At 51.4% G+C, this 12,504-nt stretch overlaps 5 protein-coding genes across 5 annotated transcripts; 3 read left to right on the top strand and 2 right to left on the bottom strand.

The window, feature by feature from the left end:
- Nucleotides 1-976: 976 nt before the first annotated feature.
- COCCADRAFT_111887 (uncharacterized protein) lies at nucleotides 977-1,147 on the bottom strand (the record flags this gene model as incomplete). The annotated part of the gene is made up of 1 exon (XM_007720142.1): nucleotides 977-1,147. A coding segment is annotated over one exon (171 nt), but the record flags the coding sequence as incomplete, so codon positions are not given.
- A 3,778-nt stretch (nucleotides 1,148-4,925) lies between these two features.
- On the top strand, nucleotides 4,926-6,188 carry COCCADRAFT_10029 (uncharacterized protein; the record flags this gene model as incomplete). The annotated part of the gene is made up of 1 exon (XM_007720141.1): nucleotides 4,926-6,188. The coding sequence occupies one exon, from the start codon at nucleotides 4,926-4,928 to the stop codon at nucleotides 6,186-6,188; it is 1,263 nt and encodes a 420-aa protein (XP_007718331.1).
- Nucleotides 6,189-6,323: 135 nt separating this feature from the next.
- On the bottom strand, nucleotides 6,324-6,872 carry COCCADRAFT_10028 (uncharacterized protein; the record flags this gene model as incomplete). The annotated part of the gene is made up of 1 exon (XM_007720140.1): nucleotides 6,324-6,872. The coding sequence occupies one exon, from the start codon at nucleotides 6,870-6,872 to the stop codon at nucleotides 6,324-6,326; it is 549 nt and encodes a 182-aa protein (XP_007718330.1).
- A 776-nt stretch (nucleotides 6,873-7,648) lies between these two features.
- On the top strand, nucleotides 7,649-7,822 carry COCCADRAFT_111890 (uncharacterized protein; the record flags this gene model as incomplete). Its single annotated transcript, XM_007720139.1, has 1 exon — nucleotides 7,649-7,822. A coding segment is annotated over one exon (174 nt), but the record flags the coding sequence as incomplete, so codon positions are not given.
- Nucleotides 7,823-8,875: 1,053 nt separating this feature from the next.
- COCCADRAFT_10027 (uncharacterized protein) lies at nucleotides 8,876-12,106 on the top strand (the record flags this gene model as incomplete). Its single annotated transcript, XM_007720138.1, has 7 exons — nucleotides 8,876-8,955; nucleotides 9,017-9,267; nucleotides 9,326-10,255; nucleotides 10,304-10,456; nucleotides 10,503-10,776; nucleotides 10,831-10,898; nucleotides 10,950-12,106. The coding sequence occupies 7 exons, from the start codon at nucleotides 8,876-8,878 to the stop codon at nucleotides 12,104-12,106; spliced, it is 2,913 nt and encodes a 970-aa protein (XP_007718328.1).
- Nucleotides 12,107-12,504: the final 398 nt, after the last annotated feature.

The raw sequence follows: 12,504 nt of genomic DNA, 5'->3' as shown, positions 1-12,504 counted from the left end.
GCGGCGATTCTGATAATTAATTTAGTATATCGTAATAGTTTATTAACTATGATAAAAGTCTGTTGTAATAACTCGAAGTTGACGCGCTAGTGTAAAGTGGCCGACTCGCTTGGGTGGCCGACTCGCTTGTGAACCACGTTATCAGCTGATAATCATTACTTTCGGAATTAAAAATCGGAGTTGTATGCTGCCAGGAATAAAGGTAAAGGAGTAGCCATTAGTGATTTTCCGTAGTGAAGAAGTATATTGCGTGATAGATTTCTAGTTGCACAGAAGGGGGAGGTAAATGGGATTGGCGAATCCATAGTTTCGTGTGTAAAATCGTGTACGTTGCTTTTTTTTCCATATTCATACAAGGACATAAGTATATAACTAAGGGTAAGGGTATCTAGAACAATAACAACGAAAAAAAAAGAGAATCATTAAAATCTCAAACAACCTGGAGTATGTACCCATATATAACAGGCTTGCGTCACAACAAAGCAAATGACTCAACGTTGAAAGTCACCACTATTTCTCATCCTAAAGCCGGTACTGATGCGCTCAATGGGGGCCTGTCTCTCCGCTCTATCAACACTGAGGCGCTGATTTAGACTCGTGGCGCCATCTAGGCCATTTAGGACGGTCATGCCGCCTTTGGCGCCGCTCCGGGCAGTAGTGCTGCGACTGGTAATGGGAAGCAAGGAGCCGCCGTCGTTCCACCTGTTCGCACGTGCACTACTGAGGTAGCTCTCGATACTGCGGCGTCCGTCGGGGCGGTAGGCTGGGCTACGATTACGGCTGCGGCTGAGGGCCTCCTCGATAGTACGGGTATCGAGCGCATCGCCATAGTCGAGTCTCTCGATGCCGGCATAAGGGTCTGTAAGCGTATCATTGTGCTCTACACGGGCGCGCTGGGCCTTCGTTTTTCGATCGCGGAATCTGCGTTTGACTTCGCGGAAGAAGTCGCCGATTGCGTCAAAAGAGAGGGCGATGGCTATGAAGGGGATGGAGATTGCGAGGCCGATGCCGAACATGTATTTGCCGACATAGGAAAAGGGGAGTGAGGGCTCGTTGCTGCCAGGCGAGTGGGGGAATTCTTGGATGTTGATGGTGAACAGGGCGGCGATAAAGGAGAGGGGAAGGAAGATGATTGTGACAATGGTGAAGACCATGATTGTCTGGCTTTGACGTGCAGTGCCTGCGGCTTGATCGCGAGCGAAACGCGCTTCGAAAGCGTTGGCGTGTTTCTGCTTCAGGTCGAGCAGGTCGGTGATTGAATCATAGATGCGCTTGGCTTGCCTGTTCATACGATCAAGATCTTTGAGGTGGATGTCAATTGTCTTGAGGAGATCCTTAGACCGCTTCTTTATATCCTGCTGACTTTTGTGCTCCTCTCGATAAATGTCTGTGATACTGGCTTCCATGTCAGGAAGTACGCTACGCTGATCTTCCAGTACTTTGGAAATCATGTTCAGTTCATCGCGAATATCCTTGATCTCAGCCAAAAGGTCTGTCTCGGCACCAATGTCCAGTAGCTTGTCGACAAATAGGGGAGCGTGGGCAGGTGATCGGTCGCTATCATCATAGTCGAATTCTTCCTCGCGGATCGGAGGGTCGGCCAAAGCGTGTGAATGGGAGTGATGCGGCACATGTCGCCGATTGTGCTCTCTTTGTCTTCCCTCTGCCTCAAGATGACGTGAGAAACGGTTGGGCCGACGGTGGTGTTGTAGCCATGCCGATGCTTGCGCAGAAGCTGTATTGAACTCTTTGAACAGAATTGTCTCCATCTCAGTAGCGTCGCCTATGCTGGATTCGAACATATCAAGAAACTGGTAGTCCTCGTCACCAGTACGGTGACGGTCAAAGACTCCACTGCACCTTCCAGAGATGATCATAGCCAGATCGTACACATTACGAACCGGATCTCTGGCCTTGTTGTTGATGTCTTCGATGATACCATCGAGAACATTGAGCGGGTCGTTCCTAGGTTGCTGCCATCGCTGAGGAAAAGCGGTCACAATCAAGTCCTTGCCTAATGTCCACATCCATAATTGATCAACCATGAAAATCTTCGGATCCACATGCTGAGGGTCATTCGACTTGCACTGATACCGGTAAACAACTTGATCACGATCACGAGACTGTGTGTCGATGTTGTGGTAGAAGAACTGATCTAATGTACGCCGTACATGCAGTGAAATTTGCGAAGAGGTCAGATGAGCTCGTAGTAGCATCTCATCGTACGTTTTTGCGCGTGGAGGGGGTGGCCTATTAGCTCGTCCATCACTTTTCTCGTAACCCTTGATGATCTGTGTTTTCCTAATCGCAGCCTGCATTTCCTGACGCCGGCGGTCAGACTCAAAGTGCAGATATGGCATAAAGACAAATATGTTGCCCTTCGCCACCGTCGTTGGGTCTTTACGTCCAGGACTGCCAGGTGATTTGAGGTGGCCGCTGAGAGTGAGAGAAGAGCTTGTATGAGTTCTTTTTGCGTAGTGTTCGGGTCCTCTGGTAGGTGTTTCTGTGCCGCCAGTCCGCTTGCCGGCCGGCTTCGCCCCGCCCCATTTTTGCGCCTTCTTCGTCTTCTCTTTTGTTTTTCCTTTTACTTCTTTATTACCCGCATGGCTCGGGCCCGTCCCGGCAGTCCAATCCGTTTGTTCTGTGCTGGCTGTACCTGTTCGTGCAGGTGTCTTGGGAAAGTGCGACGAGGTTGAGTCTTGCATGGCGACTGCTGGGTCAATAGTTAAGCCCAGACCATTATTAACGGTGATATGCGGAACCCCTGGGTCACCACCATCAGAAAGGTCTGATTCATCATGATTCTTTGGAGCACGTGGCGTGCTCTGGCACAATGGTCTCATGAAATGCGAGTGTACTTGTTGTCCACGGTGTTGGTGACTAAAGGACCGTTCCAGCGCCTTGAATCCCTCAACGTCGGTGGCTCCTTCCTCGATGAATGCTTTAGTCAGCAATGCCTCCACCCAGGCCATGTTGTTTGCTGGCAGGTGTATCCACCTGAAGTTTGTTCCTTTGGAATCTTTGGGCAGAACACTGACTGCAGGTTTCCTAGGGTTGATCGGATCGCGGCTGTACAACAACTCAAAGACTGTCTTGCGTGATACTCTGTTCTCGTTGTGAAAATTGCCAAAATCGACAATCGTGGCGTGGAATCCATTGGTAGCACCCAGCGCATCTTCGCTCAGCGCCTCAATCTGGTTGTGTGGTGCCAATCGGTTGATGATGTCTTTGCGTGCAGGCTTCTTACTCTGGGCGGCCCACAAGAATGGCGTAATACCAAAAGCATCCTTTGCAGCTCGCTTCACGTCGTTTCGCTCCAGAAGACAGTTGACTACGTCCAAATGTCCAGCTTGGGCTGCTACGTGCAAGGGAGTCTTTCCGTTCAAGAGCTTTGCATTGATGTTCGCTCCAACAGCCAACAGCATCCTCACTATCTTGACGTTTCCCTGCTCACAAGCATTGTGCAAAGGAGTCCAGGATCCGTCGCTCTTGACCATGATGTCCGCGCCATGCTTGATCAACAGCTCGATAATATCGTCTCTTCCATGTGCAATTGCGAGATGGAGCGCCGTCTTCTGCCTGATTTCCATTGCGTTGACGTTTGCTCTGGGTAGTCGCGGTCGCCTGAGTAGCAATTCGCACAACTCTTTTTTCCCCGTACTTGCTGCCCAGTGCAGTGGACTGCGCTTCTGGTCATCCTGACCGTCTGGTCCGTCAATGGCGATATTTTGTTTGAGAAGCTCGGCTATAACGTCGCGTCCCCAATTGCAGTGCTTGTCGGCTGCCAGATTATGCAACACATTGCGCCCAGTGCTGTCCTTGCGGTTGACATCTGCGCCACACCGCAGCAATTCATGCATGACGTGAAAGTGATTTTTCCAAGCCGCCATCATGAGCACCGTTCTCCCCTGCTTATCTTGTGCGTCGACGTTTCCCCCGAATTTCAACAGTAGTTGCACAATTCCGACGTGGTTCTTCTCAACTGCCTTGAACAAGGGCGACACCCTTCCTCCCGGCGCACCATCGGGTTTGGCACCACTTCTCAGCAGATACTCGGTAATGAATATGTTTCCGCGCTCGGCTGCACGCATCAACGCGATGCGCAAGAGGTGGTCGACGGGTTGCGCATTCGCTTTGGCCTGCTCGATGATGGCAATGGCATCGTCATGCTTTTGGTCCTCGACTGCCTTGAGAAGGCGTGGCTCGACACGGGCGTGCTGCGCGGACTCGCCGCCGTCGCTGGATCGAGATGGTGAGCGCCCCATGCTGGCTACATGCTCTGTTTCGTTTTGCGCTGTATCGTTTTGGCGGTGAGGGAGCAGTATTTGGGCGCAAGAGGCGTGCGAAAGTCGGGTTGGGACGAGAGGCGCGTCAAGGCCGATACGTGCAATTGCCTGAGTCGCCAAAAACCATGTCTAGTTTCGAGTCTTCTCCTATTCGGGCTGTACATGTACAGCTTGGACGTGTCTATGAAAGTGGGCGGCTGCCTTTAGCTGCAGGCCTGAACAGTGGCTAAGCTAATACCCCGGCCATGTTGTGCAGCCGCACACGTGACGATCAACGGCTGGTACATCGTCTTGAGTAATGGAGTGGAGAGAAGCCGGTTAGTATCCATTGAGACTTTCGTCATTGGGTGAGGTGCGCTGACTTGGGAAATGAAGAGAGATGTTGTGCCTGACTAGTAGCAGATCGCATCGAGTTTCGGGTATTGCGGGGAAGGGCCGCTGTCTGCACATTACGCGGACGTCACGTCGGGGCACTACCACAGTGCTTATTTCATCTGCCGATGATTTGGCATCTGCATTGTGCTTGACTCCACTCGAGTTGCTTCGCCAATACCTCGGAAACGGTATAGACACGAACCTGGCGTTATCCGTGTGGCTTATGCCAGCGGATGCACGCCTTCTCCGCACCTATAAACAGACATGAAGCCCGACGACTATATAACACGTTCGGCACCACCCTTGTTGTCGACACCCACACCTTCAACACCTACACAAGGGAGACTGAAGAGTTCAACACTCTTCTGGCGCATCATTGGCTTGATTACCAGCCTCATTCTTTTTACAATGTACATCAACAACACTACAATGGACATAGAGGACACGGAGATATCACCAAGCAACCATTCCATTTTCATTCCCTTTATCTTCGAGTTCAGCCCCCAACATGTCCCGCAAGTCATGTGTACCGTCGAGGGCGTTGATATCCACATGCCTGTAGACACTGGATCAACCGGGACTTTGATAGGAGCTCCAATACTACCCAACATACCATCGACCGCGGGCACGCCAGCACACCACTTCTTTACGAGCAGTAAGATCCTCTATGTTGGCCGACTGGTGGAGCTAGTCATGAACTTTACTGGTGAGAGTGGCTCATACGCGACTGCAAAGGTCCCTGTGCTCGTTGTTGACAAGAGCTGGAGATGCCCTTGGTATGATCCCCTGGTTGACCGGTTCGAGTGTCCAACAGGTCCACAGGGTGAGCAAGCCGTAGAACGGGACACATCGCAAATCACCTACATGGGCATTGGTTTCGGAAGAAACAGCCTAAAGGATGGTATGCCCTTTGCAACACCTCGCGTCAACCCGCTCTTAAACCTCTGCACCATTGATGGACAGTCTGTTCAGCGTGGGACGATGCACGCTGGATATATTGTATCACGTGAAGGTGTCCAAGTTGGTTTGACACCAACAGCAATCCGAGAGTTTGCTTTTACCCGGCTGGAGCCTGGTTTGACCTGGGCAGAGGATAGCAGGGACTGGGCGATGGCAAGCATGTGCTTCAGCGTCAATGGCGAGGGAAGGAATTGTGGTAATGTGCTTGTCGACACTGGCATAGCGCAGATGTATATCAGGACGGAGAAAGGCGTTTCGATGCCAACCATCGTCATTCCCAATCCCAACCCAAACGGTCATGCGAAGATGGTGAAGCGCGTGAAGCCAGGTACCAAGATCACCGTTGGCTTTCCATCCCTTGAGCAGCCAGCCATGACTTACTCGTTCACCGTTGGCGAGAAATCAGCCATTGAGCCCAATTATGTTTTCCCTCAGATACCCAATCACTTGCCCTATATCAACACCGGGAGAAACTTGTTGTTCCGCTATTCGATAGCCTTTGATGCGGTAGGAGGGCGATTCGGGTTTCGGTCGGTGGGCAACTCTGCCACGGCTTCTGTATTGTAGCCTGCGAATTGCGAATCAAGTAAAGGACCAAATTTGAACCCGCATGATTCAGTTCTTCTTCCCTCTGCTCTCTCTGGAAGCGTCGTTGGGCGACAAATGAATACCTAGCCCTTCACCTCTGCCTAATTCATATAGTCATTTGGCGGTGGTGGCGGGCCTCATGGGACTTCGAAACCCATCTCTCAGTTCCTTGTACTCTTCTACCGCTTTAACAACAATGCTATGCGCCTGTACGGTTGAGATGTCCGTGCCTGCAATTGTAATTGCGCCAACAACGCCTTCGACCCCCTTTACGAAAACTGGATATCCGCCTCCTTCGATGGTGTATTTGGACCATTCATCTCCACTCATGGCATGGTATTCGGCAAACTTTTTATAGTCATCGTCGAATTGGCAGCCTATGTACCATGTCGAGTGACCCCATCTGAGCACTGTGTTGCGTTTTCTCTCGACCCATTTCTCATGATCGGGCATTATGCCAGGGAGGCTTGGCGCATGGAAGAGGGTTTGGGTCGAGAGAGCTATGTGGATGAGGGCAGGGCACTCGGCGGTGCGGAGAGCGTTTCGAAGAATGTTTCCAATGACCCAGGCATGCTCGCACGTGAAGTGGTTGAAGGTGAAGCCCTTTTCCTCTTTTGCGAGTTCAGCTAGGTTGCGTGTAGGCAGGGGTAGTGCGCCGAGCATTTTGATAGAGGATTTGCGGATATGTTTTGTGGTGGTTGATTTTTTTGTAAGGAAATTATAGGCAGGGAGTCTTGACATATAACCAGAAATTGCGGATTATGTACCAATCGAAACAAAGAGATAGGAGACGACGGAGCGTGAAACATACGAGTCAAGCGGCCAACGGAAAGCAGTGCGTATAAAGTAACTACGCCGGCGGTCGGGTCGTTCCGCCATTTCAGCCCCAAGCTCCCCCACTCCTTGACACGTGCCTGGCGTGAGAACACTTGTCGGCCTCGCTGTCACCAACCAACGTTCACTCCCACTCTTGCTTTGTACACCGACATGAAACCTTGTGTATAGAGCTGCATTTTGTTGACAACACGAAAACTATGAAGCCGTATCCAGCATGATTGTCCGGGTCAGCCATCGGCCAGAACTTACAGCGTCTTTGGCTCGGGTTGTTTGTGCCGATTCGACTCGATTAGCCTCAAGAGAACCCACCCGTACGGCCGGAGCAATTCACCACTGTCAATACGGTCCTACTGACTGATGTGATAGGAATGACTGTGCGAAAAATTTGACTTCCAGATAAACTCTGGGGCCGTGTTATCATGCTTCCGTTCCCTCTTACCTTTTGCACAAGAACAAGCCGTTTCCTCTACTCTTTACAGACGTGCCTATCCCATCCCACCCTTACTGAATCTGTGCAGACGCGACCGTGATGGGCTTGTATACATTTATACACAAGGTTTCCTTCCGCCATACCGCCCGTTGGTTGTGCGCTGCCGAAGTCGCCTAGGAACAGATTATGCATGTGCTTCCAGAGCCTCTCCATCTTCCGGATAAGGGCCGAAACCGTTGGACCTAGCCATATATTCGTATATATATATATACATGCGAGTGTTATCGATAGCAGGGAGTCTGTCCTGGCTTCCGCTCTGAGAAGGGCAGACAAAGGCTCAAGCTAGACGACGCCAAGACGCTAATGGCCTCGATGGACAGGAACCGTGAAGACAGTGTTAATATCCAAGGCCAGGGCGACAAAAAGCCTCAGGCAAAGTCATGCAGGGCCTGAACCGAGGCAGGATTGTTACATTTGAGAGTTTGGTAGCATCAGCGACAGCCAATGGCATGGTATGTCATCGAGCTTGCACGGGCTTGGCATTGACATGTTCGCAGAAACCCTGTCTTGCCCGCTACCTCAGGCCCCAGGAAAATATTTTCGGTCACGCGATTCTCCGGGACTTTTGCCTGCACCACTCCGAAACCATAAAATCATGGCAATGGGAAGCCCGCCCAGTTCCCTTTTTGGTGGAGGCGGTGCCTGGTGCCTGTAGCGTGCTTGGTGAAGCAGGGAATGACGTTCGCACTAACAGTACTTGTGCCCCCAGCAGGCGAGATGGGCCATGTCCCCCGCGGACGCTGTCAGATCAGATATCTAGTAGATGCATGATGCATGCGGCATGGCGACGGAGGCACTGCTTGTGACGGCCATGGCCGCTGAACTAGGTTGCTACACAGGACCGTGGCCTCTCTGTTGCTGCCATAGGCGCATATTGACGGACAAAGGCGACGCCAGCCTGGCCCAACCCCGCGACCGAGACACCTGTGTATATGACTATACACATGAGGGCGCACACCTAGTGCGAGACATGCCGTGCTCGAATTAGTCGCCTTCACCATGACGTGCCTCGTCGAATCGCCGATCACGACCAATTCATCACTCGATCCATGTCATGCCAACATCGGTAGCGCATGGAAAAGAGGGAACATGGCAAGCGATGAGCTGGCCTAGACCGCATCGATTCCTGCAACTCGTGCACCCTGTCCCTCGGCCCTCTCCTCCGCGACTCAACCTCATAGTGTCTTGCTCGTCGTCTTGACAGACATGCCTTCGTAGGGTCATGTTGGCTGCCCTGCCCTGCTATGACGTCACGCGCATCTCCAGTCTCTGAACAAGCCTCGCTGCACCAGTTTCCTCCGCCTGAAATCTTACCCAACCCTTCGCCCGCGGAGGCGCCATGGAGAACCTTGACAAGCTATCTGCCACAGGCCTGCCCGTCTTCGACCTGAATGAAGAGAACCTATCCCACAAAGACTGGTGAGCACTCACCGCGGCCCCATTCGCTCCTTCATCGCGCGCCGTGGTTAACGCCCTCCAGGTCCAAATCTTCAATTGGCCCGCGCGAGTCGTGGCCAGCCTCCCTCAAATGTCTCGTCAACACATGCGTGCTGCCTATGCCCCACTGCTCGGCTGTTTTCTGGGGTAAAGACCTAACAGTTATACACAATCTCGCTTGGGAAACCGCGCGGGGTGGTCTCGATGGCCAGGCATCCAATGCCCACGACACCTACGAACATGAGGCGTTGGCGTCGCTGAAAACAGTGCTTAGAGGGCGGACGGTCAAGGTAGGTAAGCATCATACCGTAGCCTTGCAGTCGCCCCTTCTCACACTGACCCTTTCGCCTAGCCGCCAGGTATTTCCTAGCATCCCTGTCGGAAAACCGAGACCAGCAGCTCGTCCTTAGTACTATACTCGATGAAGATGGAACTCGTCAAGGCGTCTTGGCCCAACTGCTCGACAATCAAAGAACCGACCGTTACATGCCTATTGAAGGCTTGGACGAGCTTGCGCGGCAAAATCAAGGGCACCAGCTAAAGCAAACCAAGTCACAGCAGGCAGGGAGGGACTCCGAGCAGAAGAAATCCGACTCAAAGCAGGCCGACTCAATGCAGACAAACATGTTCCAGCGATTTGCAGAACTGCTGCCCAACGGCCTGGCAATCCTCGACAAGGATGCCGAGGCCGTGTTTGTCAATGACGGCTTCTTCAGGCTTACCACCAACAAGGGAAGTAACGAATTCCGTTCTTGGCCAGATAGCATACATCCAGACGACTACGAGGACGTCATGACAGCCTATCGCAATGCATTTGAGAGCCGAACAGAGTTGCAGATAGAATTTAGGTGTGACGTTGCCGAGCCCGTCCACACGGAGGGTGAGCAATGGAGAATGTTCTTGTTGAAGCCCTTGAGCGATGAGTCCGATGCTGGTTACATCAGCGCCATCATCGACATTACCGATATCAAGCAGGCCCAGCTGACCCAAGAGAAAGCTGCCAACGAGGCAAGAGAGCGTAAGGAACAGCAAGAAAGGTTCATAGACATGGTTTCGCACGAGATCCGCAATCCGCTCTCTGCCGTCCTCCATCTCGCTGAAGAAGTCAAGGAGGTGACGAAGGAGATTGGCGCTGGCCGCGATGAAATCCGCGATCAAATAGCCGATATTTTAGATGCCGCCGACACTATTCTACTATGCGTCTCGCACCAAAACACCCTAGTAGATGACATCTTGTCATTCTCTAAGCTAGATTCTATGATGCTATCTTTGGTTCCTCGTGGTGAGTCTCCAGCACAGTCATATTGCATCAATCACTGAACCCTCATAGAAACAAGGCCAAAGTGGGAATTCTCTCAAGCGCTCCGCGTCTTCCATTCCGAGTTCAAAGCTAAGAATATCGATTTCCATTACGCCATGGATGTTTCATTTGAAGAGCAGCAAGTAGACACTGTTGTTGCTGATCTCAACCGCATGAAGCAAGGTATGAAGTGTCGGGTCGTGTTCAGTATGGAGCTAACAGTTTTTAGTTCTGGTAAATCTGATCACTAATGCCATAAAGTTCACCTCGAGGAAGAAGGGCAAAAGAAACATAACTGTGTCCATGGGCGCATCAGTAAAACGACCCACGTCATATCCTCCCAACGTCGTTTACTTTAGCGAACAGAAAGAAGCATTTCATCTGGATTCGACCATGACATCAGAATGGGGCTCTGGAGATGCCATGTACTTAATGGTTGCCGTCAAGGATACTGGCATAGGCATTAGCAGAGAAGGCCAAGCCAAGTTGTTCGAGCGATTTAGGTATAAGCAGTTTTCTTCATCACCCCCAGTTTCGCCTTACTAAGCATCCACCAGGCAAGCAACACCTAAAACACAGGAAAACTACGGAGGCTCCGGTCTTGGACTGTTCATATCGCGCAAGTGTAAGCAAGCTACACCGCATGCCCAACTTTTCATTTACTAAGATCATTCAGTATGCACTCTACATGGCGGCGACATAGGCGTAAGCTCAAAAGAAGGGGAAGGATCGACATTTGGGTTCTTCTTCAAAGTGCGTCGTTCAGTTGGAGGAAGTGATCCGGGACGGCCGCCTATCCAATCCCGGAGCAATTCAGAAAAGTCGGAGAACGCTAGCTTGAAGCCGACTCGCCCCAGCTATAGCCGAAGCAACTCGACTCTCCAGCGTATTAAAGAGCAAACGAATGAGCGTCCGGAGGCGAAAACATTGTCTAGCCATTCTGGAGTAGACGCAGAAGAGATGAACCCCTCGCTCAAAGACCCGCCTGTGGAAGAGAGATCAGAGGCACACCCAGAATCGAGCGCAGATCGGCGTTACGACGAAACTGCATCGGCCGTCAAGGACATCTCGATAGAAAAACCGCACATTGAAAGGACATTGCCAGATCTTCGCAGAGGAGAGACATCAAGACAAGAAGAGGGCGCCCACGAAATATCGCGGTCACAAAGCGATCCACGCACTGAGGAAAATCACACTCTCCTTCTTGTAGAGGACAATTTGATCAACCAGAAAGTCCTTCGTCGTCAACTCCAGTCCCGAGGCTTCCAAGTCTTCACAGCAAACAACGGTCAGGAAGCCATTGATGCGGTTGCCGAGCGTGGCCTCCAGGCACAGAATGGTCCAGATGACAGAAACTATTTTGATGTTATTCTCATGGATCAGGAAATGCCCATCAAAGATGGCAACGCCGCAACCCAGGAAATTAGGCAGCTGCAAGAGGAAGGCAAGGCGGGATACAGTCATATCTTAGGCGTATCGGCGAACGTGAGAGAAGCACAAACGCAGAGCATGCGTGACGCTGGTATGGATGATGTCATCTCAAAGCCGTTCAAGGTGGACGATTTGGTGCGCAAGGTGCGATCACTTGTACTTGATGGCGGGGGCAGTGCAAGGCATGACAACAGACCAAACGGCCAGCAAAGTTCGCGTGAAAGCGGTAAAGAAAAGGGAGACGATGAAGTAAAAGAAGTTTTCAACCCTCCAGACGCGGAGAGGCAAGATCAAGATACAGATGGTGAAAGCGAGCGTGAGACGACAAACCGGGGTGGCTCACGGACTCGATCGCAAGCCGTCGTCAAGAAGGGAGGAAAAACAGACGATCAGAAGTCTTGATTGCTGCGGCCTTTACAAACAAAGAGAGCCCTAATGTTCCCAGTCTGTACGATTTATGTTGTTGCATTTGGTTATTCCTTGGTTGCAGAATCGCATTGCACGGTGTTCTTGACGGGTGATACACTGCTGAGCGGACTGAATGGAGAAATGACCTTTTCGAATGCGGGATGACTATTATGTGCCGTCCTAGCATGCTTATACCCAAATTCAACATTTACATATGTATATGCGACGTAGACTTGTCCAGTGATTTGTTGAGATGCATGCATTGCCTGCGCGAGTCATGCGGATGGTATCCGACGTCACCCCCACCTTTTCCTGAGATACAGTACTAACTCAAAAGTCTGTTCGCACTAGCGTCTGGGCGCACCAACACTACTTTTTTGCCCAATTTCAAC

The sequence above is a fragment of the Bipolaris zeicola genome (assembly GCF_000523435.1).
Source record: "Bipolaris zeicola 26-R-13 unplaced genomic scaffold scaffold_407, whole genome shotgun sequence".
Classification (NCBI taxonomy): Eukaryota; Fungi; Ascomycota; class Dothideomycetes; order Pleosporales; family Pleosporaceae; genus Bipolaris; species Bipolaris zeicola.
Note: the sequence above shows the minus strand (reverse complement) of the source record. Positions and strands in the feature narration are given on the sequence as shown.